Below are 27,882 nucleotides of genomic sequence, written 5' to 3' on the forward strand. Positions count from 1 at the left end.
GGACGTCGAGAAGGTTATGTCTCGTAAACAGCGTCAAACGAGGATTTTGCGGCGAATTCGACATTGCAGCACTACCCTGAGGTGCCGCATGGCCTAGTTTTCCAGCTGGGATGGTCCTGGGTAGGTAAGCGAGGGCGAGCGGTGAAGCTGGGGCGGACGTTGAGGCGAGGGCGAGCGAGTATAGCGGCGAGTAGAGGTAGCAGCATCGGAAGCGTCGTAGAAGCGACGGGGTGAAGAACTGCAGGGCGAACTTGAATTCCAGAAAGTGTTTTGAGGCGGGGACGGCCAACGGCTATGGCAGTGACGGGAAACGTGACCGATTCGGCCGCAGCAGAAACAGATCGGCCTGTCATCAGGTGTACGCCAGTCCGATGGATTCCGAGCACTGTAGGGATAACGGGCACTGTAAGGTGGATTGCGATAGGACCGAGGCATAGGAGCACGGCCGGTGTCAGGACGACTCAAGGAGCAGGCGCTGGGGAGACCCATATTAGTGATTTCCTGGCGAACCACGGACTAGATCAGCGATATCGTCTCAGCAGTGTTGGTTCAAGACGTCTGTTGAGGCGAGACAGGAAACGCTACTTCAAGTTCGTGGCGCACAATGCGGGTAACATTTTCACTTAGTGGTGGCAAGCTAGATTGGTCAGTTGGGTCGCTGCAGTATTTGGAAGCCGTATAAGGTGATTATGTATACGGCGGCTCTTCGCCTGCTCGAAACGGCGGCATTCCTTCATGATGACGTCGACCGGTCAGATTGCCAACAACGTCGGACAGCTTCTCTTTAAACAACTCCCAGCTGGTGAGCTCTTCCTCATGTGTGTAATACTATGTTCGTGGTGTTCCGTCTGAGGGGGTCTCACACATGCTCTTGGGACAAAGGAACGACAACACAGTAGTGCAAACAATCAAAAGGGCATTTATTGCAGCTTTCATACACTAATACACATTAGCTGAAGTACTACCAATAGAACATTCACATGGGCGCGCGACAAATCAAGGAAGTCCGATTCACCGCGACCGGATAGCAAGCGAATATGTTCGCCCCATGCTATGACACCATTGCCTAGTCGTTCACGTGTACGGTGGCGCGTTCGAACAATCCGTGTTCGTCCATACCGGTGCCCCGCTCTGAGCCACGCGAGACGTCTCGTGAAGCGTGGATCAGCGCACGCGCAGGACGTCCGCGTTGCTCACCAATCCCAACCCAAAGAGAGAGCGCCTTCGACCTTTTTCTCCCAAGTCACCCCGCCATTCGGTGGCGTTAGCATCGCGACACTCGCGCCATCTCTCGCAACGCGCCGCAACCACTACGATCACCTCCGGTGCCCAGCCACGCGGTGAAGCCGGACCACAGGAGACGCGTGAGAGTCGCGCATCCCCACATCCCCCCAACCTTAAATCACTACACATACTCCGGCGAAACATGTCACAAGGTCTATCCACACGCATGTTGCGAACAAAAGGTAGTACATGCGACAGTGGCGCCGCTGAGGAAATGTCCACACATTATCCACAACATGCGAGCCGACATTGTCTCTGGGGTTCACCTCTGGCATCCGTTGGTCACAGCACCAGCTCTGCAGATTCGATGGCACGACTCCAGCACAGGACTCCGGAAACGGCGACGCAGAAGTTGGCACGAGCAAGCATCGCTCGCGCCGACGCGCCGTGCCAGCGAGAGCCGCTGTAGCCGTTGGTGACTGCCGGCTCTTTTTCCAGCCGCCGAGGGTAGCGAGCCGGACACAGGCGGCTGCCAAAATCGCTGCGCCGAACTGGCCACAGGCATCTGCATCGCCTGGGGTAGCTCGATTGTAGTCCGGGGCAGCAGCGCTGACGATGTGCACGTGACAGCAAACCAGGGGTGACTCTGCTCACGCTGCGTACACTCAACGCACTCGACTAACACTAAAGTAGTGCAAGGGAGAGGAATTCGGCATACGCATCACCCACGTGGTACGATATTCAATTCGGCTAGCAAAAGATCAGGTGGCTACTCAGATGCTAAGTTCACATGAACAAAGCCTGCTTTCTTGAGTTGAACGCGTAATTTCAATTCGTGCGAGGCGAACTAATGAGGGAAGCAATGTGGGACACCTCAACACCACGGTCCACCAGGTTGTGTCCCTCCACGTGCGACAGGCGGCTTCGTAAAGCCTTAGGCCTAATGCGTCGCTACCCTGACAACAACCGGCATCCAAAAAAAAAAACAACACCCACAATGGGCACAAGAACAGGCAGCCGCGAGGAGACGTTAGCTCTGTGAGGTAGTCCTACCCCGCTCGGTGCATACAGCATCCGAGTTGACGGCGCCCACCATCCCAGACGGCGTCGGAGCACCCGGTGCCAGGCCGCAATACCAGTCAGCCCGTAGCGGCACCAGTGGCCCACGGCCACCCGGCTCCCTGAGCCGTGACTTCCGAAGTCGAAGAGATAGAAAAAGCTATTTACATAAATTCGGACCACCCACGAGGCTTCCGTACTCACTCGCTTCAGGCTTGCCAATGCTCCGCGGGCGCTAGGCCTCACTCTCCCAGGATGCAGACCATGTGGCTCTCGTACCGACGAGTGTACTTCAACAAAACACTCGCGAAAAGGCTTAGCATGTTGAGAAGTTCAAACACGCTACAGCAACCGTCGCCTCTCTCAAGAAAGCACGCCGCCGACACTAGCGATCAAAATCCACGCTAGGACTACGCTTCGGTTGAAACAAAGGTTGTCTCGAACAGAGCAAAACTGTTAAAATTATCGTCCGATGCCCCAAGAGGTCCACGTTGGGCAGCCAGATGAGGGGGTCTCACACATGCTCGTGGGACAAAGGAACGACAACACAGTACTGCAAACAATCAAAAGGGCATTTATTGCACCTTTTATACACTAATACACACTAGCCAAAGTACTACCAATAGAACATTCGCATGGGCACGCGACAAATCAAGGAAGTCCGACTCACCGCGACCGGATAGCGAGCGAATATGTTCGCCCCATGCTATGACACCATCGCCTAGTCGTTCACGTGTACGGTCACGCGAATGGTGGCGCGTTCGAACGATCCGTGTTCGTCCATACCGGTGCCCCGCTCCGAGCCACGCGAGATGTCTCGCGAAGCGTGGATCGGCGCACGCGCGGGACGTCCGCGTCGCTCACCGATCCCAACCCAAAGAGGCCTTCGACCTTTTTCTCCCAAGTTACCCCGCCGTTCAGTGGCGTTAGCATCGCGACACTCGCGCCATCTCTCGCAACGCGCCGCGACCACTATGACAGCCTCCAGTGCCCAGCCACGCGGTGAAGCCGGACCACAGGAGACGCGTGAGAGTCTCGCATCCCCACACGTCGAAGTAAAACAGCATTATGCGAATTGCAGAACAGCGAATTGGCCAGCATTATGGTCGGATCCCATCTGCTCACCTTGCTGACGCGCTCATACATCTTCAACCATTCTTCTATGTCAACACCATTGAGGCCGTTGAACTTGCCGGGGTCTTGCGGCTGAGGTAGAGGAACGTACTGGGTATGTGTAGTCGGCGATGCAGCTGCAGACGTGGTGCCTGCCGCTGGATGCATGTTCCCAGGCTGGGTGAGACGTCCGCTGCAGAGCTCCATGGCGAAGACGTGTACCTGGCACCTCCACCAAAATGTCACTGGTATAAAACTATTTACAAGATGTAAATGATGGAGCTAGGGGCCACGAGGACACTGACCGTGATATCGAGGAGTTTCCGGCCTCGTACCGAGAGGTTCTTGGTCACTACATGAAAGAACGTAAGAAATATCCACAACCCCACGGGTGGCTGGACAGGTCCCAGGCAGTCGACCTGAGGCGGTTGCAGACGGGCACTTTCACCAACCCTTACCACCTGCACCGCCTGTGGCCCGTGCTGCACCCGTCGCCCGGCTGCCCGTAGTGCGAGCACGAACGGGCTGATATGGCCCATATGCTTTGGGAATGCCAACGCCATGAGGAAGAAGGACTAAGAGGAAGGGGGAAGACAACAGCAGGACCCTCTGAAGCGGGGCACCTCGATGAGAGATGGCAAGCGGCCCTCCTCCGCGAGGCACCCGAGGACCAGGAATGGGCCGTCCAGCAGGCCAGGGCCATTGCCGAGGAACTCTGAAGATTTTTCTCTGGCGATGAACCCCTGGCAGCCTAGCCTCGGGCACCAACAGCCATAACCGTTGGACAAATAAAGTTTATTTCTATCCTATCCTACAAGATGTATTTACACGAGATGCATCAACAGCAGCTCAGAATCCAGAGAAGCTGTTGCCACTTCATCGTCTTCTCTGTCGTCGACATTGTCTGCTTTTCTCACCGTAACAATATTGATACATGCATATTGCGTGTTTCTTCTGGACGATGCACACGGGCGTCCAGACAAAGAAGACAAACTGCTCCTTGCTCTCGAGCTGTCGGCTGAACTGGCCAGCGCTGCAGCTATCCTTTGTAAATATGCTTTGTAAATAGTCTCCAGTACTTAATCCTTCGTTCGCGTAACATTTTGGTGGAGGTGTTGGGTACCGGTAGAACAGTTGATCAAAGCTGATTGTGCCGTAAGAAAGTCTAGTCCGAGGAGTCCGAGGATGAACACAGCTGATACAAATGTCTGGGTGATATGAGCTAAGAAACACTCCTGGCCGATGTCAAGTGTGTACAGTGCTAAATTTTCAGGTTATAAAAATGCTCTTCTATGCCATTTTGCACTATATGAATTTGGAAAGCCATTTGGTCCAATTTGCTCTTCTCTATTGGCCCAAATGGGCATGCGTCACCAACACTGTAATCATTATGCACACTATCTGCTTTTTGTACACATTAAGCTGCAGAAGGCTTCCACAGGCGCAAGCCTGACCAGTGGTTGGCTGTGGGCTTGCTTTTCAGTGAGTTTCTCTGTGTCAGAGGAATCCGCCTTTTTCATTTTCCTGTGCTGCCCTCTGCCGCGCGCCGCTGGAAACGTTTTGGTAGGGGGCTGGGGATTTAGCCGGTTGATTTGTGAACCTGCGCCCGTGTTAAGTGCGCATCGGTTGTGCCCGTTTCGTGGATTGCGAACAATTATTAATGGCTTCTGGGGGGCAGCATGTCGTTCCTGGAAGCCATGTAGCACTCACCAACTATATACATGTAGGGTGAGCAGGCCTGAGTGTGCTGTTTTGCTTACAGTGCGGCCGATAAAGGCACGCTGAGTTCCCTCTGCCGTAGCGGCTGCTTTGGAGTTTGTTAGCGCTAACTCCTGCACGTGCACCTCGCTTTTTTTGTAATTCTTTTTACACATTCTTTAGACATTTCGCATAAATAAGATGTTTTCGAGTGCGCAGCCTTCCGCGTCGGATTTAGCAAGCTATCCACTTGTTTACATCGGCATCTACAGCCACAGATCGTTGTTAGCGTCAAAAAATGGGGGAAAGGTGCATATATGAAAAGGCGCTGATATGAAAGAATGTCGAAACGTAGAATAAAACACACATATCTGCTCATATGAGCCGCGTTGTTCCATCGTGAGACGAGTCAGTATGAGTGGCTGAGCCACTTAAACAATGGCGGCTGTGATCCAGTTACAAATATTGGGCTGTTAATTTATTACTGATTCTCGCTTTTCTTTAACTTCGCGATAGTTAGTTTGCGCGTGTGATAAAACATCATTAGAGCAAACTGTGCTCGCATAAGCGCTCATTTAAAGGCCGTGTTGTTCTCCTGCAAAAGCGTGGATGCCATCGCTGACACCGTTGGTATATAACTGAGCAAGGCGGCTGTTTATGCTGCTGTACCGAATGTACCGTCTCTTGTTTCGGGTTTGACACAGAGATAAACAGTACATCTCATGAATTAAGAAGTGTTTGAGCATACCAACACGTACAAACCCACCCATCTACGTTGCGAATACAACTGGCAGCCTACGGGAACGGTGACGTACAGATGATGGCACAGGCGTTGGGCACAGCGCTGTGTCCCCGCTTGCAGCTTATTGTGTACGCGGCGATCGACGCGAAGAGCAGTTTATTTCAAATCGCTAAAAGCTAGAACTGGACTATAAAACCCTTTCCTTCATCCTAACTTGCTTACTTTTCATGAAAAGTACAGGTCCGCCGGTAGCGGGTGCGCGAACTCGACGGCGCCAGGCCTAACCTCCGCTGAATAGGATCAACATTGGCTCAAACTTATGTGCACGGATTCAGAGGGTCGAATCTTGTGAATTTCAACTTCGTAGGCATGTATTGACTCATTTTGAGCGCGATTATTTATATATACCAACGAAGGCGTTGCGGCTATCGCGTTATCGGTTCGACGGCTGATCGCGTGGGGTTCGGTCGAACGATTGTCGGCACGCTGATTTTATCGGTGCCGTCGACAAGAAAGCCCGTCGCAGTACAACTCGCGCCCGTCGGTTACGTCTTGTAGGCCTGGTATGATAAGGTGGTCTCCGCGACACAGTGCTGAATGGTCGGCCAATCGTAAGCGTCCGCGTCTTGTCGGTCTCGTATCGACCCAGTGTTACCGCGTCCTGAACGAGTACGTGAAGTCGGGCACACGCTCCCACTACCAGTGAGCGAGGACCGACGCTGCAAGATGTCTTCGTCAGCAACGTGTTTTTAAGTGTGGTCGAAGTGTAACGCAGGGGTTTATCGATAAATTTGCTATTACAGCCATCAATGCAAGGCGGCAACGACGCGGTTCCCTGTGCAGTCTGGACGAAGCCCTCGTCGCTTTCTGTTAAAAGTGGAGTTGCAGTCTTACGCTACGCTCGTTTTCGGTACCGCACCGACGTCGAGCTACCAGTGAAGTTTCAACGAGGTACACAGTACGAGTTTGCACTTGCAGTAGCGCGCGTGCGAGCGCATTTTTTTTTTTCGGGGGACGTTTCCCCGAGACGGGGCCGCACGGCCGCGCGCGCGACCCTTCCAGAACGTTTCGCGACTAATCCGCCAGGGCAGGGCGCATGCGCCGTAGCTCCGTGTAAAGGAGGATTGAGCAAGTTCACATGTGGACGCTAGCCATCTAACTAAATTACTGCAGTGTGACATTGAGTGTCAGTGATGCACAATCGATGACATGCAATGCACATGAGACTACACATTAGCGAACACCTGACTGTTACAAACTGTCAGCTAGACATTGTTGAACTGAAGCATAGGATTGAGCAACACTTTATTGAAGAGCTTTCCATGCTGGTGGCATTGTAAAAAGGCAAAATGTTTTTTCCATGAAATTATTTGCTTTAGATTTATTTTTGTACCATTTTGCAGTCTTTGCTGTGCCAAAATATCAGTCATAGACTGCGCAGGACGTTTTGAACCATCAATAAATTCATGTGAAGGTGTCTCTGCTGCCTGAGCGTACAGTTTTCATTTATCCTGGGTATTTGAATTACAGATTATACAAATATTTGAAGTGATCCCATGAGGTTCGTGCCATCAAGATTCCGCTGTATTGTGTTAAAGAGCCATGATTGTTGTTGCAAATTGGAATGTAACCACTGCAGAAATTTTTGGCTTATAAACTTGCTTTAAAATTTTCAGTAGCTTTGTGCTTTTAGCGTTTTTTCCTGTTGCATAATCCATTACAGCCTGACCACATTGCATTTTTTCAGGTGGCCCACTAACTGTGACTGATGCCAATGTGTGCTTGGGCCGGCTGTTACCAGACTATTTCCCCAAGATATTTGGCCCATCAGAAAAAGAGCCACTGGATAAAGAAGCTGCTGTAGCAGCATTTCGTAGAATCACACATGAGGTAATCTGCTAGTTCTTTAAATAGCAGGGCTTTAGGGGTGCATTGACATTAAATAAGATTACCATGAGATGATATTCTTCTGTTTCATATTATGCATTGTGTCTGACCAAATGAATGTCTAGTTTCACTAATGAACTGCTTTATTCTATGCCAATGGGGATAAAAAAAAGATGCGGTAGTTTTATCAGCCATATAAGCTTGTACACATTCGCTTACTAATTAAATTAACAAGCATGGTGTCACGCGTGCACAAGCAAACATGAACACATCTCACTCCATGACTGCGCACACTCACTGTCAAAACGCTGGAGTGAGGAAGCGCGGCAGCAGCAGTGAGTGAATTGACCGTTGTGCTGTTTCTCGCTTCAACGCGGAGTAAGTGGCGACAGCACAGCACATACGAAGCTATCAGCACTCGGCGCACTCTGTCCCCCATTGCAGATTGCTTTCAAGATAAGGCCCGGGCGGCCGTGCCATATGCAGTTGCCGCTGAAGTAGAATGCGTGTATACACTGTTGAATAACTGAACATATATTTATCTGAGAGACATTCATCACACATTGCTTTTTGTTTGTTTATTTACTTACTTTCAAAGATGAAAGGGCATAGTGAAGGAAGTGGGTAAATACATGTAGTTACGAATACAATACCCAGTGCAGCAACAAAAAAATATACAAAATGTAATAATAATAAAAAAAACAGGGAGCAAGAAGGGGTAAATTCAAGGCTTCATACAAAACATGTTTGATACTGCAGCGTAAAAGTCACTCATACCAGAAATACTAGTAATGCTGTGAGCTACATGGATGCTGTGAGCTACATGGACGCACGTGGCACATAAGATTTTGTGTCAGCAGCATAAATGTATCACCTTTATTGTGATTATGTGTGGTACATGCATCAAGCAGGCAGGATTTCAGAGCTTGCGTTTCTCAAGAGACAAGTTGTGGAGTTTCTGGATGTTGCCTTTTATTTCTGCTCTTTTACATTTTACAATTTTCGTAGCTTAAGTGTTAGTGTTTCAACTTTTATGTGATTAGCATTGTTTGGGAACTTCATTTGCTCTTAGGAGACTATCTTTTTGCCTGTCTGTCTGGCTGTGTCTTTAACCTTTTTCTTACCAACTTGGATCACTGGGTTGTCCATGGTCTAATGGGTACAGCATTAGGCTGCTGTGCTAAGACAACCGGGTTAGAAACCAACCTTTGGGCTAACTTGGGTCACTGGTTATGTGCCACTGGTTATGTGCTGCTTATCATTAAAGCTCTTTCATGCCAACTTGTGTAACTGGGTATGTGCCACTGGGTATGTGCTGCTCTTAAAAAGATTGTATACGGTGCTGGGCGGCATTGAACCTGCAACATACATATTGAGACAATCTTGTCTGAATATATTATCACGAAGTTAACAAGAGATGCCTTGTTAAACTGGTGTTCCTTTAATAATCCTTTAATAATCTTCCATCTGGGATCCGCATCAAGCATATCTCGCCAAAGCCCTTGAGGCAGTTCAAAATCGCGCCACCAGGTATATTCATTCTACATACTCCTACGACGTCAGCATTTCATACTTGAAAAAAGAATCTTCCTTATCGCTTCTATCCTTTCGTCGCCGCGTTGCCACCCTCTCCCTCTTCCATAGGTTCTACTATTCGACGTTTAATCGTCCACCATACATTGTCCCCCCATCACGCCGGTCACAACGCATTGGCCATCCCCTGCAGGTAGCACAACCAAACTCACGCACAAATACATTTTCAGCCTCGTTTTTCTACCGAGCATCAAAAGACTGGAATGCCCTTCCTCATCAAGTCGCTGCGGTCACCTGTTCATCACAATTCATTCAAGATGTAACAACGTTTTTATCTAACGAATTGGAAACATTGTAACACTTGTTTGTATTATTGTATTCCCACCCCTTATGTAATACCCCTACTACGGGGTCTTTAAGGAAATAAAATGAAATGAAAATGAAATGAAACTGGTTGACACTCGGAGAGCACGCGTACTACTACGCACTTCGTCGTTCTTGTTCAAGTGGCTGGCGGCCGCAGGTGCCAGCGTATCTCGCATCATTTCTCCCCTCTCAAAAGTGATCGTCCCGGTTGGCTGGTGCAGATAGTTAAAATAATGTGCATAAAGTGATAAGACAGCTCTAATGCCAAATGTGGTCACAGAAAGCAGAGAATAAACACAACACTGTGCAGGACGGTGAAAGGTTTGAATGGTGCACTTCACTCGCGGGCGTAGTACAGCTTCATCCATACTACATGGAGAACTTCAGGACGGGGACTTCGTCGGCTCAAGCAAGGATCAACACTTTGGGGCACGACTTTGTAATTCACATCACTAAGGCAGCGCACAACCTCGTATGGGCCGAAGTATTGTCGCAATAATTTGTTCGAGAGCCCACGGTGGTGGACAGGTGTCCACACCCACACGTAATCGCCGGGGTTGTACTCGACATTCCATCGACCCTTGTTGTAACGATGGGCGTCGGCACTCTGCTGACTGTGTATACGCCGAGCAAGCTGGCGAGCTTCCGCGAGCTTCCTCGAGCTTCCTCGGCTTTCTAGATGAAGTCATCAGTGCTGTAGCTTCTCGTGCTGCTGTCATCTAATGGGAGCATGGCGTCTAAAAGTGTCTGGACGCAACGCCCATAGACAAGTTCAAATGGGGTAAGCTGAGTGGTCCCCTGCACAGCTGTATTACAGGCAAACGTCACATATGGCAAAATTTCATCCCGTGTCTTGTGCTCTACATCAACATACATCGACAGCATATCGGCCAGTGTTCTGTTTAGGCACTCTGTCAGTCTGTTAGTTTGGGGGTGATAGGCTGTGGTCTTCCGATGGTTGCTGTGCGTCAACATGACAACTTCTTGTACTATTAAATCAGCAGTAAATGCTGCACTGCGATCAGTAATGAGGACAGCGGGCACACCATGACGTAGTATACTGTCGTGGACGAAAAACTTGGCGGCTTCAGCAGTGGTTCCCCGGGGTACAGCTTTGGACTCGGCATAACGGTTTAGATAGTCGGTTGCAACAATTATCCATTTGTTTTCCGAAGGTGACGTGGGGAACGGACCTGGGAGATCCATTCGCACTTGTTGGAACGGCACTGGAGGCAGGTCCAGAGGTTGGAGCAGACTGGCGGGCTTGACGGGTGGTACATAACGCCTCTGACAGTCATGACAGGTTTTCACGTAGTGCTGAACAGACAAAAACAGCTGTGGCGAATACTATTTCTGGCGTATGCGCCTAAGTGTCCGGTGCAGGAGTCATCATGACATGCCTTCAAAACTTCCTCACGCAGTGCCATAGGATGACGAAAAGGAACGTTTCCTGACTTGTGTCAAAGTTTTTCTTGTAGAGTACATTGCTCCGCAGGCTACTATGTCAGTCCTCGTGACAGCGGGTGGGGGATAACAATGTCAGCTCCTTGAAGATACCGGATAAGAGGAAGCAGTTCTTTGTTCGCATGTTGTAGGTCAGCCATCCGCAGCGCATCAGCACCGCAAAGAAACGGCAAATCTTGTTCCAAGTCTGATCATGTCAATGGAATTGGAGCACGTTACAGGCAGTCGGCAGACAGGCAGCATCGCTGTGCTTTTGTCCAGATTGGTAGACGACAGTTATGTCATACTCCTGAAGGTGGAGGCACCAACGAGTGAGGCGGCCTGATGGATCCCTGAGATTAGCAAGCTAACAAAGCGAATCGTGGTCGTTGACTGCTCGAAATGGCCGGCCATACAGGTAGGGTTGAAACTTACTGATGGCCCAAATGACTGCTAAACATTCCTTTTAATGGTCGAGTAGATAGCCTCTGCCTTTGTGAGACTACGGCTCGCATAAGCGATTACATGTTTCGTACCATCTTGCCATTGAATAAGAATGGCTCCAAGTCCAATGTTGCTGGCATCTGTGTGAATTTCAGTTTCAGCAACATCGTCAACGGAGCTGTTTGAAGTCATTTGCATAATTCTGTGAACGCTTGTTCTTGCTCTTCCGTTCACACAAAGGGCACATCGTGGCTTGTTAGTTTTGTCAGAGGCTCAGACATTTTTGAGAATCCTTCAATGAAACGATGGTAGTAGGCGCAAAGGCACAAAAACCCCTGAACAGCCTTCTTGTCTTTAGGACGAGGGAACTCAGCGACGGCAGCCAGTTTCTCAGGGTCTGGCCGAACGCCCCGGGGGCTGACCACGTGTCCGAGAAACTTGAATTCCTGAAAACCAAAGTGACATTTTTCAGGCTTCATGGATAGATTTGCGTTGCGGATAGCATTGAGAACAGTGTTCAGTCCAGGTAGACCAGGCATGTCTGCCACTTCAGTTCAGTGAGTACGGTTCCATTATTCGCTGAAATATGGCGAGAGCTGAACACAGTCCGAATGGGAGAACTTTGAATTCGTATAGATCGTCAGCAGTCAGGAATGCAATTTTCCCGTGGTCCTGTTTGTCAACTTCAATCTGCCAGTACCCTGACTTAAGATCTAACGAGGTAAAGAACTGGGCATGCTGTAGAAGGTCCAAGATATCATTGATCTGTGGCAGGGGGTAAACATCGCGTTTGGTGACTTTGTTTAGCTATCTGTAGTCGACACAGAAGCATAGTATGTTGTCCTTCTTTCTTATCAGAATGACGGGAGATGCCCACTCAGAGAGCGCACGTACCACTACACACTTCGTCATTCTTGTTCAAGTGGCCAGTGGCCGCAGGTTCCAGCCTATCTTGCATCAATATATTCACACGGGCACCACGCACAGATCCTGTAGTGGCACCGCTAGATGGGGCAGCTTGTTCAGTGGGAAGCATGAGAAAGGAATGGCTGCACGCACGCCTCATACATGGCGTGTTTCGGTGGTGGCAATATGGTGTGTCGCTACACTGCTTCAATGCTAGTCGCATTAACGTCTACGTTTATCATAAGATGAGTTCTGCCAGAATTTTTTTTATTGTCCCAGTAAATGTAAGTAAAGCACCATAGATCTTGTTCAGGATGCACATGAAATAACTCTTCCATTTAATTAAGCTTTCTGTAGCCACATGTCAACTGCACATTGTACAGCTACTATGTGTGTCATTGCACTAGATATCTCCTGATGCAGCCATTCTCAACCACAAAATGGGTCTGAAAACAGGAATAGAGGGCCTAGGAGCACATGGGGAGTGAGCTGGGATAATTTTGGGACAATAAAATCATGGGTTCTTTAGCAATTTATAACTGAAAGATTGACCTTGTCTTTTTGTATGCTCAAAAATTAGTAGCTTTAAAAAGCTGTCTTCATTTTCTAGTTCATCATTACATGTTGCTGCTTCATTGCAACAGTGGGTTTTAAATATTCATATGCTCTACAAACGTAGTTGCATGAGAGCTCCTGGCTTCGTTTGACCTTGTTATCTGGGCATGCAAGGAGGAGGCTTTACTAATAGGGATGTCTTTACAGACACCAGAACTCTCTTTACAGATACGAAAGGAACTTTGGACCCCGTTTGAGAAACATTGTCCAAATGAAAAGTGATGAAAATGTCCTCGTGTCGTCTCTTTCTTCAGTGCTTTGCGGGGTGGAATAAGTTGCACATTGTTATGATGATTCTTATATGCCTTTTAGTTGGCAACAAAAGAAATACTGAATAGTACATTTCTTGCTGTAGTTATCACTGGTATTGACCACTCTATGAAACAGAATATAGGACAAGATTAGAATAGAAGCAAAAAATTATTATAAAACACAGCCCCTTGTCTATGTTTTAGTATCATTTTTGCTGCAGAAGTGATTAGTGATATGGCTGTTTTGAGGTGTAGCACTGTTCATGTTCAGAGCATGCATTTTGGCCTAGCAATAAAGGGCACTACAATGATTTTTATTATGTGTTATGCCTGCTTTTTAAGTTAACCTGCTTGGCAAGTGGTCTCTAGCACCTGCATAATTTGTTTGTTTGTTTATGGATTCTTGTTTATATGGCTGTCAATGACTTTGTGCAGGTGAATTTGTTCCTGAAAAGTCAGCCAGGTAGTGCAAACAAGCACATGACCTTGGAACAAGTTGCAATGGGCTTCATTAATGTGGCCAATGAGTCTATGTGTCGCCCTATTCGAGCCCTCACCCAAGGCAAAGGCTTTGATGTTTCCACACATTTGCTAGCTTGTTTTGGAGGTGCAGGAGCACAACATGCCTGTGCTATTGCCAGAGCTCTTGGCATGACAAAAGTTCTCATTCACAGGTAAGAAGATGATATTTCTGTACTTTTTTACATCTCGCTCTCTGTAATGCCATTTCCCTGTTTGTCAAATGGCTATTTGAACTCTGTAACACTGTTTGAATATTTTACAGAAAAGCTGTTAGTGAAAGCAGATGCAGTGAACAATGTCCAATTTAAATGTCAGTGATAATTCATATATACAACAACATATTAGAACTAGAGCAGTGAAATTTTGAGTTAATGTTGGACATACTTTGAATGGCAAGTATGGCAATGTTGGACCATACTTTGAAATACACATTTTTACACGATGTTCGATATGTCCACAAGCAATATGCGTTTTAACATTTGGCTGATGTTTTGTACGCTAACACATCTTCTTCATTTGTAACCCTGTTTTGCGATGATGATTTCTACTCATTTTTGTGGTCCTCGAGTTTCGGAATTCACGTGTAAAACTGTCTTGCAGTGATGCCCCCCTTACTCAATGCTCCTTCCTCATGGGGCCTGTAAGGTATTTTGAAGTAAATAAATAAAAATGTCAAATATGATGTGTGGGTAATTTTATGAGTGCGTGAACTAATTAGGCATGCTGTGGGAGATAGCTAGAGTCCGTTAATTGCACTTTGAAGCTTTATGCGGTGTCCAACAGTGCAATTTCAGAATATCGAACATATCAAGATGAAACTTTGTAGGAATTAAGTCTGTCTTGGGAGAAATATGCTGGAGAAATTTTAAAATTGTAGGTGTACCAGGGGAACTGTAGAAAATATGCAAACTGACATTGGAGCCTTTAAAACACTTTTTCGAGCAGTGAATTAAATTTCAGAACTGATGCTGTAAACAAGCGATTCACAATATCTGCTTGAAACTTTGGACGCACACATATATATGTGAGAGGTGCGCTATGCTAAGAATAACTATTGAAAGTATCTCTCCGAGTTGGAAGTGTTAACGGTGGGCTAGAATGTGTTTGGCAGGAAATGTTGTGTACAGCTGACCCCATTCTAGGAACCAGACAGTTAAAACCGCTATGAATAGTAATACAATGGGCCTTTGGCACATAATAGTTATAACAGTGGTGCACTAGAAAAAAATTATTTTCTCAGTGCACCTGGAGCATGTGGGTTGTGATCTGCCATCGGGTCATGACACACAGAAATTACTTTGGAAAAGGTTTCTGCAATAAGCATGTTAAAATACATGACATGTTGAAGTGTGAGGTACACAACATTTTGTATGGCCCAGCTTGACAGGCTACTAGGTAGCATTACAGACATACAGTCATAACGCAGTTTGTTAGTTGCTGTGTAACCATGCCTATAGCACAGAGGTTCTACTTTCTATTGTATGTATGTACACACTTTTTTTTTTCTTCTAGATATGCAGGCATATTATCAGCCTATGGTATGGCACTTGCTGATGTTGTGGAAGAGTCTCAGGAGCCATGTGCTATGACCTATACTGCTGGTAAGAACACTGTGGTGTTTCATTTGCAATGTACAATTCAAAAATATTGGTGGCCAGAATATAGAATAGAAAGATGCATTGTCTTTTTAGAAAAGTATTTTAAACAGGTGTTAAACAAGTAAAAAATTATTTTTGCTTTGAACTTGTTTCTGTATATTATAATATTACACAAAGAAATATTATAATTTTTTTTAATGTCACATTAGAAATGTCCACTTTTATTGTACTTTTGGAATTCCTATTAACTGCATTCCTACTTTACAGCATCTTTTTTTACAAGTGTTGATAGCTTGGAGTCACCAGGTCTTCAGGAACATATAGCGCCAACTTTTTAAGTCTGTGTTAATACAGGGTAAATTTTATGCATAGCACTTTGCCTTCTGTTCTGTTTTGGTTGCTCTCTTTACGTTCTGATTGTCTTATGAAAATGATGCCTGTTTAATTCACAGCAGAGGATAATTTTACTGTTTTTTAGGAAACATCCCTATGATTGATGTCAGAATCAAAGCTTTGAGTATGAAATGCACAGAAGCCCTTCGTCGTCAAGGTTTTCAAAAGTAAGCACACACAAATTAAGTGCTGTAGTTGCTAGCTGGTCATGGGTAAGGATATGTTGAACTTATAATATCCTCTTGATTCCAGGGAGAACATTATTGTTGAACCTTTTCTTCACATGCGCTATGACCGGACTGATTGTGCCCTTATGTGCCCACCTGACATCATTAATAGTTGCACGGATACATCTTCTGCTTCTACTGCTGGGCAGGCTGTCTCCACATTTGGAGACTTTGAAATGTCCTTCAAGGCAAGGTCAGTTTATCCTTGTTCATCTTAAGAGCAAGAGTAGGTGCATATTATTTAAGCAGCTTAGGATATTCTGTTAAATGTAGCCACAGAAGGGAGAAATGCGCCAAACAAAATGAAGAGAATGTAGGAAGAATGAACCTCGTAACAGCACAAATCATAATAGTGTGCCATACTTTGCAATTTTTTACACTGGAGTGCTACTTTCTTTTGTGCTTTGTGGGGTCTCACACATGCTCTTGGGACAAAGGAACGACAACACAGTAGTGCAAACAATCAAAAGGGAATTTATTGCACCTTTCATACACTAATGCACACTAGCTGAATTACAACCACTAGAACATTCACACAGGCGCGCGACAAATCAAGGAAGTCCGACTCACCGCTACCCGATAGTGAGCAAATACGTTCGCCCCATGCTATGACACCATCGCCTAGTCGTTCACGTGTACGGTCACGCGAACGGTGGCGCGTTCGAACGATCTGTGTTCGTCCATACCGGTGCCCCGCTCCGAGCCTCGCGAGACGTCTCGCGAAGCGTGGATCAGCGCACGCGCGGGATGTCCGCGTCGCTCACCGATCCCAACCCAAAAAGGAAGCGCCCTCGACCTTTCTCTACCAAGTCACCCCGCCGTTCGGTGGTGTTAGCATCGCGACACTCACGCCATCTCTCGCAATGCGCCGCAACCACTACGACCCCGCCAGCGCTTAGCCACGCGGAGAAGCCGGATTACGGGAGATGCGAGCTATGCGGGGAAAACAACATCAGGGGACGCGTGAGAGTCGTGCATCCCCACAGCTTGGAATGCTGACAAAGGTGATTCAAGGTGATTCACACAGGAATCCTTTACAGTGTTGTTAATGTAGGCATTCTGACAACTGCGTAAGTGGAATATCTCCGAGATGTGCTCGGCGTGCACAAGTCATGGGCATGTCAGTAAACTCAAGTTTCTCCCTTTGTACAGCTACTAAGATTAGAAGGAAACTTTCTGTGCAGGTTGCTTATTTGTTGAGAGTAGGAAAAAAAAACTGAAAATTTTTTTCAGCAAAATAATTTTTTGCTCTGTTTTTCAACCTAAGCTACTCAGCAAATCAACATTACTGCCTTTTTTATGCCAGTAATGAGGCTGTGTGGTTAGTACAGTATGCTTGGGTGTTTTTTGGTGGCAAATCTGTGCTTGAACGCTCATGGAATATTTGTTTACTTTGGAGCATTAGCCTTTAAATTTTTTTGACAATGCATATGTGGCCTTGGATCTATTTTTTTTTTTTCCTTCCCATTTGTACAGTTGCTGATATGAAGGCAGCTCAATAAAAGCAGTAAAAACAGTCATAGAAATCGAATTCCTGAGTTTGATATTTCTCTTATGCTGATGAGACATGTCATTGTATCCTTTTGCAATGGGATGTAGGTACAAGCGGGAATTTGGCTTTGTGCTGCAAGGACGCAACATAATTGTTGATGACATCCGTGTTCGAGCTGTAGGCCGCTCGTGCCTGCCAGAGAGCAAGTGCCTTCATCCTGGAGAAGAGAAGTCACCACAGCCCATTGAGGTGCCGTTCATAATACTGTTTTGTTTCAGCCTGATTTAATGTTAACCTTACATCATAGTAGGCACTTGGCATCTTATTTTTGCATGTGACAAAGAGTCAGGGCATTGTAAATAGCAAGCTGTATGTTTGTGTGAACATAAAGCATTACTAACATAAATGATCTCTGTAACACCATTTATGAAAGGTGTGCTATGTATCTGGTATTAAAGGGTATATCCTTATAATGTTTTTGAAGAAAGTGTTTTTAGGTGTGCAATGTATTAACGGAGTTATCAATTATCAAATAATGGCTGCCACTGTCATAATGTGGGTTTTCCTCCCTTTTTTGTTGTTCCCACTATACTTGAAAGTCATGCCACTGTGCCCATGCAGAACAATGTTCTCCATGCTCCGCCCATCATTGCAGTGAAGTTTAGTATAGGCATGACCTTGAGATCGGGTGGCATGGCCCTACATCACGCCACCCAATGTTGGAAGCCGCTGTGTAGGAACAGAGGCATCATTCTCTACCACCACACCTAGCTGCTTCCCAATTGGTGATGAGATTTCTCCGTTTGTGTTTCTGCTGGAGACACTGCCCAGTCATGATGTCTAAAGAAATCTCTCCAGTGGCCATTGTGTTTATAAATGTGTAGGGATACACATGAAAAGTGGTTGGGATTTCAGAAGTGGAAGAAATAGTAGGGATTCACTTGAACAAAACTGTGGGCTCCCTGCTGCGAATATAGGAACAATATACAGTAGGACTTGAGTGATATATTCCTGTTTTTTAGGTTTTCCTTGCTCTTACGCTCTGAAGCGTCGGTCCCATTTACAGGGTGCGTACAGGTCCTTGAAATCCTTGAAAATCCTTGACATTGAAAAGTGCGTTTTCAAGGCCCTTGAAAGTCCTTGAATTTCGTGAGCAATGCACTCTGATATCGACATTGCAACCTCCTTTCTGTGGTAGATCGGCGTCAATCTGACAAACTCCCCATTTCAAAAACAATACGCCGGCATGAGCACACAAGGTTCCGTTTTGCAGAATTGCGCGGGAAAAATGAAAGGCTTCACCGTGTCAAACCGTGAACAGAGCGAGACCCATGCCGCGCTTCGGGGCTGGTTCCGGTGGCAGTGTTTACGCTGGTTTTCTCCCCCTATCGTTTGTTTCACTCCTCGCCCGTCGGTCTGCCTTGTCCCACTTTCCCTCTTGTGCGCGAGGTGAAGCTAGTGAAGCTAAAGAGAGCTATAGTGGAGCAACTTTACCACTGATGCTCAGTGCCTTTGTGCCTTTGGGTGGAGGTTTGTTATAATATTATTTATGATAACATAGTATAAGTGCAATAACATTATGCTGAATGTTTTGGAAATGTTTAATGAACCAACCCAGCTAATACTGCAGAAGCCTGAGCAGCTGTTGTGAGTGTTCGCTGTGTTAACTTTTAATATTGCGGACTTGAGAAATCATCAAGACAAGACATGTTTTACAAAATTGCAATATATATACATCTATTTGTTATAATAAAATGGATGTGTAGCAAGACTACACTGAATGGTTTGGAAATGTTCGGTAAACTTGCCCAGTTAATACTGGAGAAGTCAGAATAGCTGTTGGGAGCATTCATTGTGTTTTGTGAACTTCTTTTTTCGGTATTGTTGTGAACTTGCAAAGTGATCAAGGCTAGACATTATTAACATCATTGGGATATACATTTATTCCTTTTTATTTTAGTGCAATAACCCTATGCTGAATGTTTTGAATATTTTTGGTGAACTTTACCCAGCCTATACTGGAGAAATCTCAGCCGCTGTTCTAAGCCTTCATTTTGTGCTGTGATCTTGAGAAGTTATCAAGGCTAGACATATTTATTATAATTGTGGCATACATTTATTTATTGTAAGTGCAATAAAACTAGTCATTTTTGGAAATGTTGGAGTAAAGAAATCCTACTTTGGATGCCACTTTGAGTCCTTGAAAAACCTGTGGCAGGTCCTGGAAAGTCCTTGAATATCGTTGAATTTATGCCTTGGAAACCTGTACGAACCCTGCATTTAGTTTCCGTAGGGTCATGTGTATTAGCTCCCCATTAGTTGCATTTCTTATCCCAGTTGCTGCGTCCAAAAACACTGATAGTGCACCATCAACGAGACACCATACTTTTTCAGCACCTACGCTGACCGCCGCATGTCGCAGCTTAAAGTGGTTCGCAAAACCAGCCATGTGGCACGGAAGGATCGCCATAGCTGTGTTCAGATTGTTGCTGGTCACCGATCTCAACACAAATCACTAAGGCGAAAGCCAAGAAGAGGTAGATGGAGGCAAAAGGGTTTGCCCCCCACCCATATTCGCAGATACTGTCTCGTTATCTTCGATACATTGCACAGTTACTTCAACATACAAGGCTGCAAAGAAACTTAACAATTGCTGTGAGTTCTTGAAAAAAGGTTGTTGTTATTGAATATTCAACCCAAGGGCCAGATGGCAATTACAAGCTTCATTAAGTGTGATTCACGGCTACGACTACTTAAAAAGGAGTGTATAATGTTGAATATAACCATCGGGCAGTGATAACAAGCTTTACTGAGCAGGATGTCAGTGGTTCGTTGGTTTTCTATTTAATATGAAATAAGGTTTTGAGTTTGAGAAGCTGTTTGTCTCACCAATAGTGCTGCTGCAAGTGTTCTCGAATGCTACATTTTCCTGAACCACACATTCATTTTTTTTTTTGTGAGCCCTTAAAAAACAAATCAACGGGGTTCTATAGTCGAACCCCAATATATCGAACCCACATATAACAGATTATTGTGTATATGGAACAGCTGTAAAATCCTATCGAAAATTTCTGTATAAAATTTTAATTTTATATATTGAATAACCTATATATCGAACTTTTTGTGATCCCCTTCAGATTTGATATATCCGGGTTCGACTGTACTGTATTAGTCTAAGTGGCTCATGACAGTGTTGCCTATCAACTAAGTAGGTTTATTTACTGTGTGCAAAAAAGTGTTGCAGGGCCCCTTAATGTGTTGCAATGGCAAATACTCTACTTTAATGAGACTAATCATGATGTTCTGGAAACTACAGCAAGATTTTGTATATATATTTCCCTAGATCAGTTAAGTTCTTGCCTTGTCTCATTAATGCTGAGCAAATTAAATTGTAAAATTTTCAGTTATGACTTTTCTACCTATTAGCACTAATGTTCCACACTGCTCAATTTTCTAAATTGTTAGCATTTTGTAGTTCGTAATAATATATTCAAGGTTTAAGAGTGTTTATCCATGAAGGATGTTTTAATTGCTTACACTGTAAACAATTGTGTTTTCTTGTCTCAACTTATTATGACTGAGGCATTTAATTTACTCTCTCTTCTGACAAAATTTAATGTTAAGGCAACATGTTATAGGCAGGAATGAAGACTGAAAGCTAAGGGCACATGCAAGACACAAACAGGGTGCTGTATTTTCAACAAACATCTGTATATAAAATGGTTTTATAATGTGCACCAAAAAAGATTGATATTGATATTACTCCCATGAATAGTTCTTCCCATGAATGATATCTCCTTTTCAGACTGGGCAATAGACAGGCAGTTTCATACCAGCCTGTGCTATTTCAGTGGCTGCAGTTATTTATAATTTTTGTGTTAACTGACTAATTACACAATAGGTGGATAGCAAAATCTCGGTTGTCGCAAGGGATTGTGGGGTACGGCGTATTCTGCTACAACTTCCGGTTCGAGACCACGACGCCGTCTATGCCGCCGTCACTTTATGCCCATGCTTCACGCGCTTTGTCTTTTATATACTGCGGAACTTTGGTGAAAAACCACGATATAACCACCGCTGGGCAGTTCCAAAATGTAGGTGTGAGCTATCACTCCTTCGTACTTATGTTGGTGCCCTTAAGCCCAAACCGCATGAGAGCGATTTTGTGCGCGACGGCGACGAGCGACGGCTTCGAGCGATGAAACGGGTCGTCACGCGAACAGATCACTTGTTCTTGTCGCTCGATCGCTCGGTTCTGGAAATCTAGAATTCGTCGCTCGTCGCTATTGGCTAGCGACTAGCCAATAGCGCGAAGTCGGAACTGGATATACATCAGTCAAGTACTACCGATTGTCGCACGGAACGAGCAAACGACTAGATTTTGATACGTGTAAGGATAATAACGTAGTGCAAGACCTTTAGAAATAATAATGCTACTCTTTACACTAAAACACATCAACTTAAATTAATAAAGCATGCGTAACGCCAGTTTCGGCGAGTATTTGCTGCCTTCATACCGGCAACACCGGGGAGACGTCGCTCAAAGTCATTGCTCGTCTCGTCGTTCGCATGCGGTACGACTTGTAGGCGACGAGTGAACGCGACAGCCATCTCCATCGCGTCGCTTGTCGCTAGACTCGCGTATTTTTATGTGGCAGGTATTTCATGCGCTAACGTGTTTGTGTCGCGTCAGATAGTCATAACATTTATCAAGCGCAAACGTTTGTTGAGCGGATATAAATGTTCGTTAACTTAGAAGTAGTTTTTAATAAGTGGTAAGTCAACCTAATAAGTGGCTGTTGGTAATGCTTCCCATAACAAACGGTACAGTCGATCGCTTCGTCCGCTGTTTTGTCTGCAGCGGTGCCCAGCGCGCGCCATGTCGTCAGCTGCTGTGCCTTCGCAGTCTCCCGTTTTTTGTCAAGAGACGCATGTCGTGTATAACTGCAGAGAGAAAGCACTCATTTAAGTATCTCAAAAGTGCACGACTTATTTTGACGTTACCTCGCCTCCCTCTTTCGTGGAGCCTCAGTTGCCTTTTCATTGTACCGGAATGAAGACGGCACATAATCAATGTGCTGAGGATCCTTGCTGGGTGCACCTGTGTGTATTTAACTGATTGTTAAAAAGGGGGTATTTGTACTAGAACGTTAGTAGACAAAGTTATTCGCCAAAACACTTGCCTGTGGCGAAATGATCTTCACATATTCTGGCTCCTACGTTCGGTACCCACAGCTCGCCGTTCACGGTTGCTCGTTTGACAGCAACTGCCCATTTACGTTTGTGCGCTCCATTCCATGGAAAATGAAAAACTTCTTTTCTCCTTTCATGGAAGAGTTTGCGCACCCTAATGCCGAGCAGCCAACCATAATCACGTTGCTGAAGCGTGTTTTCTTCGCGAACAGCGGGAAATCGCACTGTAGGCAGCCGCTCCAGCTGCCGGAGCCGTGGTCCGTTTACTTTCTTGGCCGATAGTACATATTTGCTCAATGAGTAAGAAATTGTTTACATGAACAAGTATTAATTTGCTAAGGAAGAGTTATTACGTTTGACTAGACAAGAAGAAGCATTTACATGCAAGGTGAAAGTTTCTTGTTACTTTTGTTTCCACGGGCACAGTGTTCCAAGTTACACAAAACTGTCTGCTGGCAAAATAAATGTTTGTTTGAAAGTACAGCTACTTGTGTGTGTGTTGTACATGCCTTAGCTTTCAGTCTTAGTGTAATTTCTCTACTGCGTGCTTTTTTTTTTCTTTTTCTTAACTATGAACAACCAATAGGCCTGACTCACAGCATATCTAGTGCCATCAACATTTGTTAAAGATTTTTGGTTGCACTTATGTGTACAAGACTTTCAATATATTGAAGCTGTATTTATGTGTTAAGTAGGGTTAAAACCATTGAGTTCTCAATACCGCTGGGCTATGCCAAGTTATCAACTCTTTGTGTACAGTGTATTTTGGTTAACTTTTCACCATTTAGTTAAACATTACCTGTGGTAGGTAATTACGACGTTAAATAAGGGCAGCAAGAATGTTGAGTGTTGGATGTTTGTCTTTTATGTTCTATTTTTCAAAATCTTGTGTGAGGAGGCTCCCTAGTGTCTTAGGAAAATTATTCTATTGCTTCAGAAATATAGATACATTGGTTTTCACATGATAGGTGCTGTGACATTTCTTGAAGTGAAGTGTAGGTGATATGCGTTCGATAAGTTATAGATGAAAAATGTGTGAAAACTGTGTTGCTAGGGGTCAGAAAATTTCGAATAGGCCTAAGCAATAAAGCCTTCATGCCTTAGGTAAAACTATCTTTTTAACTCTTTACTGTGGCTGAATGTCAAATGGATTGATGGAATGAAATATTGAAAAATTATTACTTGAGATAAACGAATGCTATACATTGTCATGATTAGTTCTGGAAAGGTTAATCAGATTTTCCTGAAAATTTGTGGTTGAGACTTTAAATAATGTTTAGCCAATGATTGCACACTTCTCATTGCAGTTAATGTGGTCTGGCTTACTGGTTACTTCATTCACTGTTTGCTTGCAACCCCCTTTCTCCATTTATTTGCTTGCACAGATTGTGATAGCATTACTATGAGCTTATGCACAGAACTTTTTTGTTCATTTCAGACTGTGCAGTGCTACTTTGAAGACAGCTACCACCAAACTCCTGTGTACCTGTTGAAAAATCTCTTGGCAGGCAATATCGTTAATGGTCCCGCTATCATCATTGAAGATAACTGGTATGAACTGTCATCTGATAACCTTGGTGCAAGATGTTAGTTAAAAGGGCACACTTTGATGCAAACCAGCTCTTTGCATTTGCTACATGCCTGGATTGTAAGATGTGCTTGACTGAGATAAATGATTTTCATTATTTTATCTTTGTTATGGGTGCAGCTGTCTGGTTGGGGCAGAAATAATTTTATGCAAATTTTTGTAGTGTTTGTCCTGGCCTCTGTTGTAGGAATAAGAATTGTAGTATTAAGCCTGTGTTATTTAAAGGGACATTAAAGACAACACTATATCACTTTTGACTAGTAAAGTATTTGTTCAAAGCACCATTTTCATTTTTTGGTGGAAAATTGTTGGTTATTAATGGAGGAAATAAAGGCCAAACTTCCCTTTCTTCAATTTAGTGCTGAAGCCGCAGCACTGGTATGTGAGTGGGACATCGCACATGTAAAAGTTTCTTATTCTGTAATTCTGATTTCCATACAAACTTGTGTGATAACTGCACCTTTAACTTTAAAAGAAGAACTTCAGAAAAAAATTTTTTAATACTTTTATTTGTGTATAAGCCGTACCCCAAACCTCAGGAGTTGATTTGTCATTTTTCTGTGAAAAGAGCTACAAACCCAGTTTAGCAATGGTATGATGTAGTCATAGTTGTACAGGGGGTGTAACTTTTAATAGCCTTTGTTATTCAATTTAGCCTTTACGATTCTACATTCAGTTATAATTACTCGGTGCATAGCAGACACTACAAATGCAAATGTTTTATTTTGATATGGTAAACATGAATTAAAATAGACACACATGCACAGATGCACGCACACACAGGCACGTGCACACACATATGCACACACACTGCATGCACACACTTCACACATTCTCTCTTGCTGTAGTTTCATTTAATAATGACAATTATTGCGAACTGTCGTGAAAAATTTTTCAGCTGCAAAAGGCATGATATATTTTATCCCTGCAGTAACTGTGCCACAACTTTTTAGCACAAAATCTAGTAAATAATTATTGTGCAGCTGTTATATGAATCTGTGCTGCATCAGTTCTTAATATGTGATTTAGGACAAACTTTGAGGTTCAAAAAAGAAAGCCACGTGAATACAGTCGAGTCCCACTACAACGAAATTCACGGGACACTCGAAAAATTTCGTTGTGGAGGAACTTCGTTGACGCGAAATTAAGTATGTATATACGTACGCCAAACGGCAAAGCCGCGAACGAAACCGAAACCATCGTCCAGGAAATCCTCATGATGGCGTGGGGGCAAAGTTTGAGACCAGTAGCGCACCCAGGATCTCTGCCAGGGGGGGGTTGACAGTTTGCCAATACCATCTAAACAGCACTAATTTCGATTTCTTCACGGGAAATTGTCAAAAAATGCGCTTTTTGCGAGTGTGCAGACGATTGCGCATCTTACATCTTAGTTGCAGTACTCAAATGCGTAAGGAAAGAAAAGGGGTTAAACATAACCGGGGGTTAAGTCGGCCTCAGGGGGGGGTTACAACCCCCGAATCCCCCCCCGTCGGTGCGCCACTGTTTGAGACGTACCGAAGGCGGTAAATAAAGTGTCAACTTCACGAGAGAATGCATTTCGCGCCTCTGTTACAGCATTTTTCGTACATTGCGGCCGACGCCTAACTCAACGCGCATGCCCGGCCGATCGCGAAACTCTCATTTTGCGGCACATGCACCGTCGCAATTAATGAAGCGATTTGAATTACCACAATTTCATTGCATATTTATGACAAAATCGGCAAACTTGGCAAGCTTGCGCTTACCAGAAGTTTTATTTCCAGAAGTTGGAAAGCCTGGATTTCGCTTCACGGCAAGCAAATGCGTTACGCGAGTCTCAATGTGTAAAAGAGCCATCGCAATGTCATTGTCGTGGGCTCTGTTAACATTTAAGATGAGGTCAAAAGGGTCCATTACTTTCAAAGCAGTCGCCGGAGTCAGTGTGTCTAGCGGGTTGTAATTTTTCCCAGGCGACGAGACGTTGGCATCATGTTGACAGCAGCAGCCATATCTTGAAAGCAGTCTGCGCCGTGCATTTAGTGCACGCCCGCGCGTGCCTCATCTTCAAAGCAATCTGCTATGTGGGCAAAGTGCAACTAGTGCCGGTAGAGTCATGTGCGCTGGGCTTTTTTAGTTCGCGTTGAAGCGAGAGACGGCACAGAGGTCAATTCGCTCGCTGCTATTGCCGCGCCCTTTCATTCCATCGTGCTGACACCGAGTTTCCGCGGTCATCGAGCAAGATGTGCTCATGTTTACCTGTGCGCGCGTGACACCGTGCTTGGTAATTTCGTTAGTAAGCGAATGTTTACAAGTTTATACAGCCGATAAACTACAATCCTTAGTTTGTATAGCTGTCTAGTAATATGCTATCGCAATCGATGCTTCGCCTTTCGGGCAAAACTGCGAAATTTTTTCCTTCCGCTTTCTGCCTCGGCGATCGTATGTGCCTTCTCAAGAGAGGGAAATTTACGCTTCTTCAGTGGCATAGCTATTTCGACCGGACACACACCACAGAAAACGGCAGCGATTGTGGTGATCCCGTGCAGTCTCGTGCAGGCACATGATGACCATGTGTTTGCAGTGGCGTAAATCGGTACGTTGAACTTGATTTCGTTCGCGAAAACCTTGTTCAATCGGACATACGATCGTCACAGCTTTGGGAGCCTTCTAATTTGTCTACTCGGCAGTTCCAATTTCAATTCAATCCCAGTTTTGTTCTCGAAAAGTTCGTTGAAGCGGAAACACCGAATAAAATGCCTTCGTTATGGAGAGACTTTTTTTTGTACAGTGTAGACCACTTATAACATAAGTCGCCGGAGTTGTGAATATCTGCACTATAAGCGGTACTGCACTATAACCAAAATAACGATTTTCAAGCACTGTACGTATGCAAAACATGTAGACCAAGCATGTAGACACGCTTTGTACTATCGCGCGCACATCGTGATTACGTTTTCGCTAGTGAGCTGGCGAAAACATAATCTCGATGCAGCCGGCGCTCTTCAAGCTTGACAGCTTTGCACCGAGTCAAAACGAAACAACTGTTTGCGGCAACCGCTGCAGAAAAAACCGTGACCGCTATTGACACAATTATGAATGACGACTTTGCGGTGCTGAAGGCGCCCGACACACGCACCGATTCTGGACGAATTAACTACCATTTGCTGCAACAACTGCAGTCGAAACCTGCAGTCGCTATCTATGCGATCATCGATGGCGACTACGCAGTGTTTTAGGCACACGGCCGACGCGCGTACCGAGTAAAAACGAAACTACTGTTCGCCGCAACCGCTGCGGAGAAAATCGCGGCCGCTATCGACACGATTGTGGATGACGACTACGCAGTTACGAAAGCCCGCGGCCAACGCGATGTTATACGCGGCAGTAAACGCAAGAATACAGGCTTTAAAGACACAAATAGGCTCGAAGCGTTCCAGCATTGATGTCATTCGCGTACGATTTCAACTGATGGCTGTGGCGATGTGGACTCCGCTGCTTCGTTTCGGTTGGATGCTAGCGCCGTTCTTGCTCTTTTGCGTTGCACATTTGCGGCGCTCCTCGCTCACCGAGCTCCAAAAGTAGTCCGGATTAACCGATGTGCGGCCGAAT

At 45.3% G+C, this 27,882-nt stretch overlaps 1 protein-coding gene across 1 annotated transcript in view; it reads left to right on the top strand.

Annotated features, from left to right (window-relative positions):
- The window catches only part of LOC119434398 (5-oxoprolinase-like), a 138,802-nt gene that overhangs the window by 27,851 nt on the left and 83,069 nt on the right, over positions 1 to 27,882 (top strand). Inside the window, exons 11-17 of the mRNA XM_037701561.2 lie at positions 7,584 to 7,726; positions 13,717 to 13,955; positions 15,316 to 15,404; positions 15,880 to 15,961; positions 16,047 to 16,214; positions 17,621 to 17,762; positions 24,145 to 24,257. Of these exons, the coding sequence (XP_037557489.1) occupies positions 7,584 to 7,726; positions 13,717 to 13,955; positions 15,316 to 15,404; positions 15,880 to 15,961; positions 16,047 to 16,214; positions 17,621 to 17,762; positions 24,145 to 24,257 (976 nt within the window). The remainder of the gene's footprint in view (positions 1 to 7,583; positions 7,727 to 13,716; positions 13,956 to 15,315; positions 15,405 to 15,879; positions 15,962 to 16,046; positions 16,215 to 17,620; positions 17,763 to 24,144; positions 24,258 to 27,882) is intronic.

This window comes from Dermacentor silvarum, chromosome 1 (assembly GCF_013339745.2).
Source record: "Dermacentor silvarum isolate Dsil-2018 chromosome 1, BIME_Dsil_1.4, whole genome shotgun sequence".
NCBI classification, from domain to species: Eukaryota; Metazoa; Arthropoda; class Arachnida; order Ixodida; family Ixodidae; genus Dermacentor; species Dermacentor silvarum.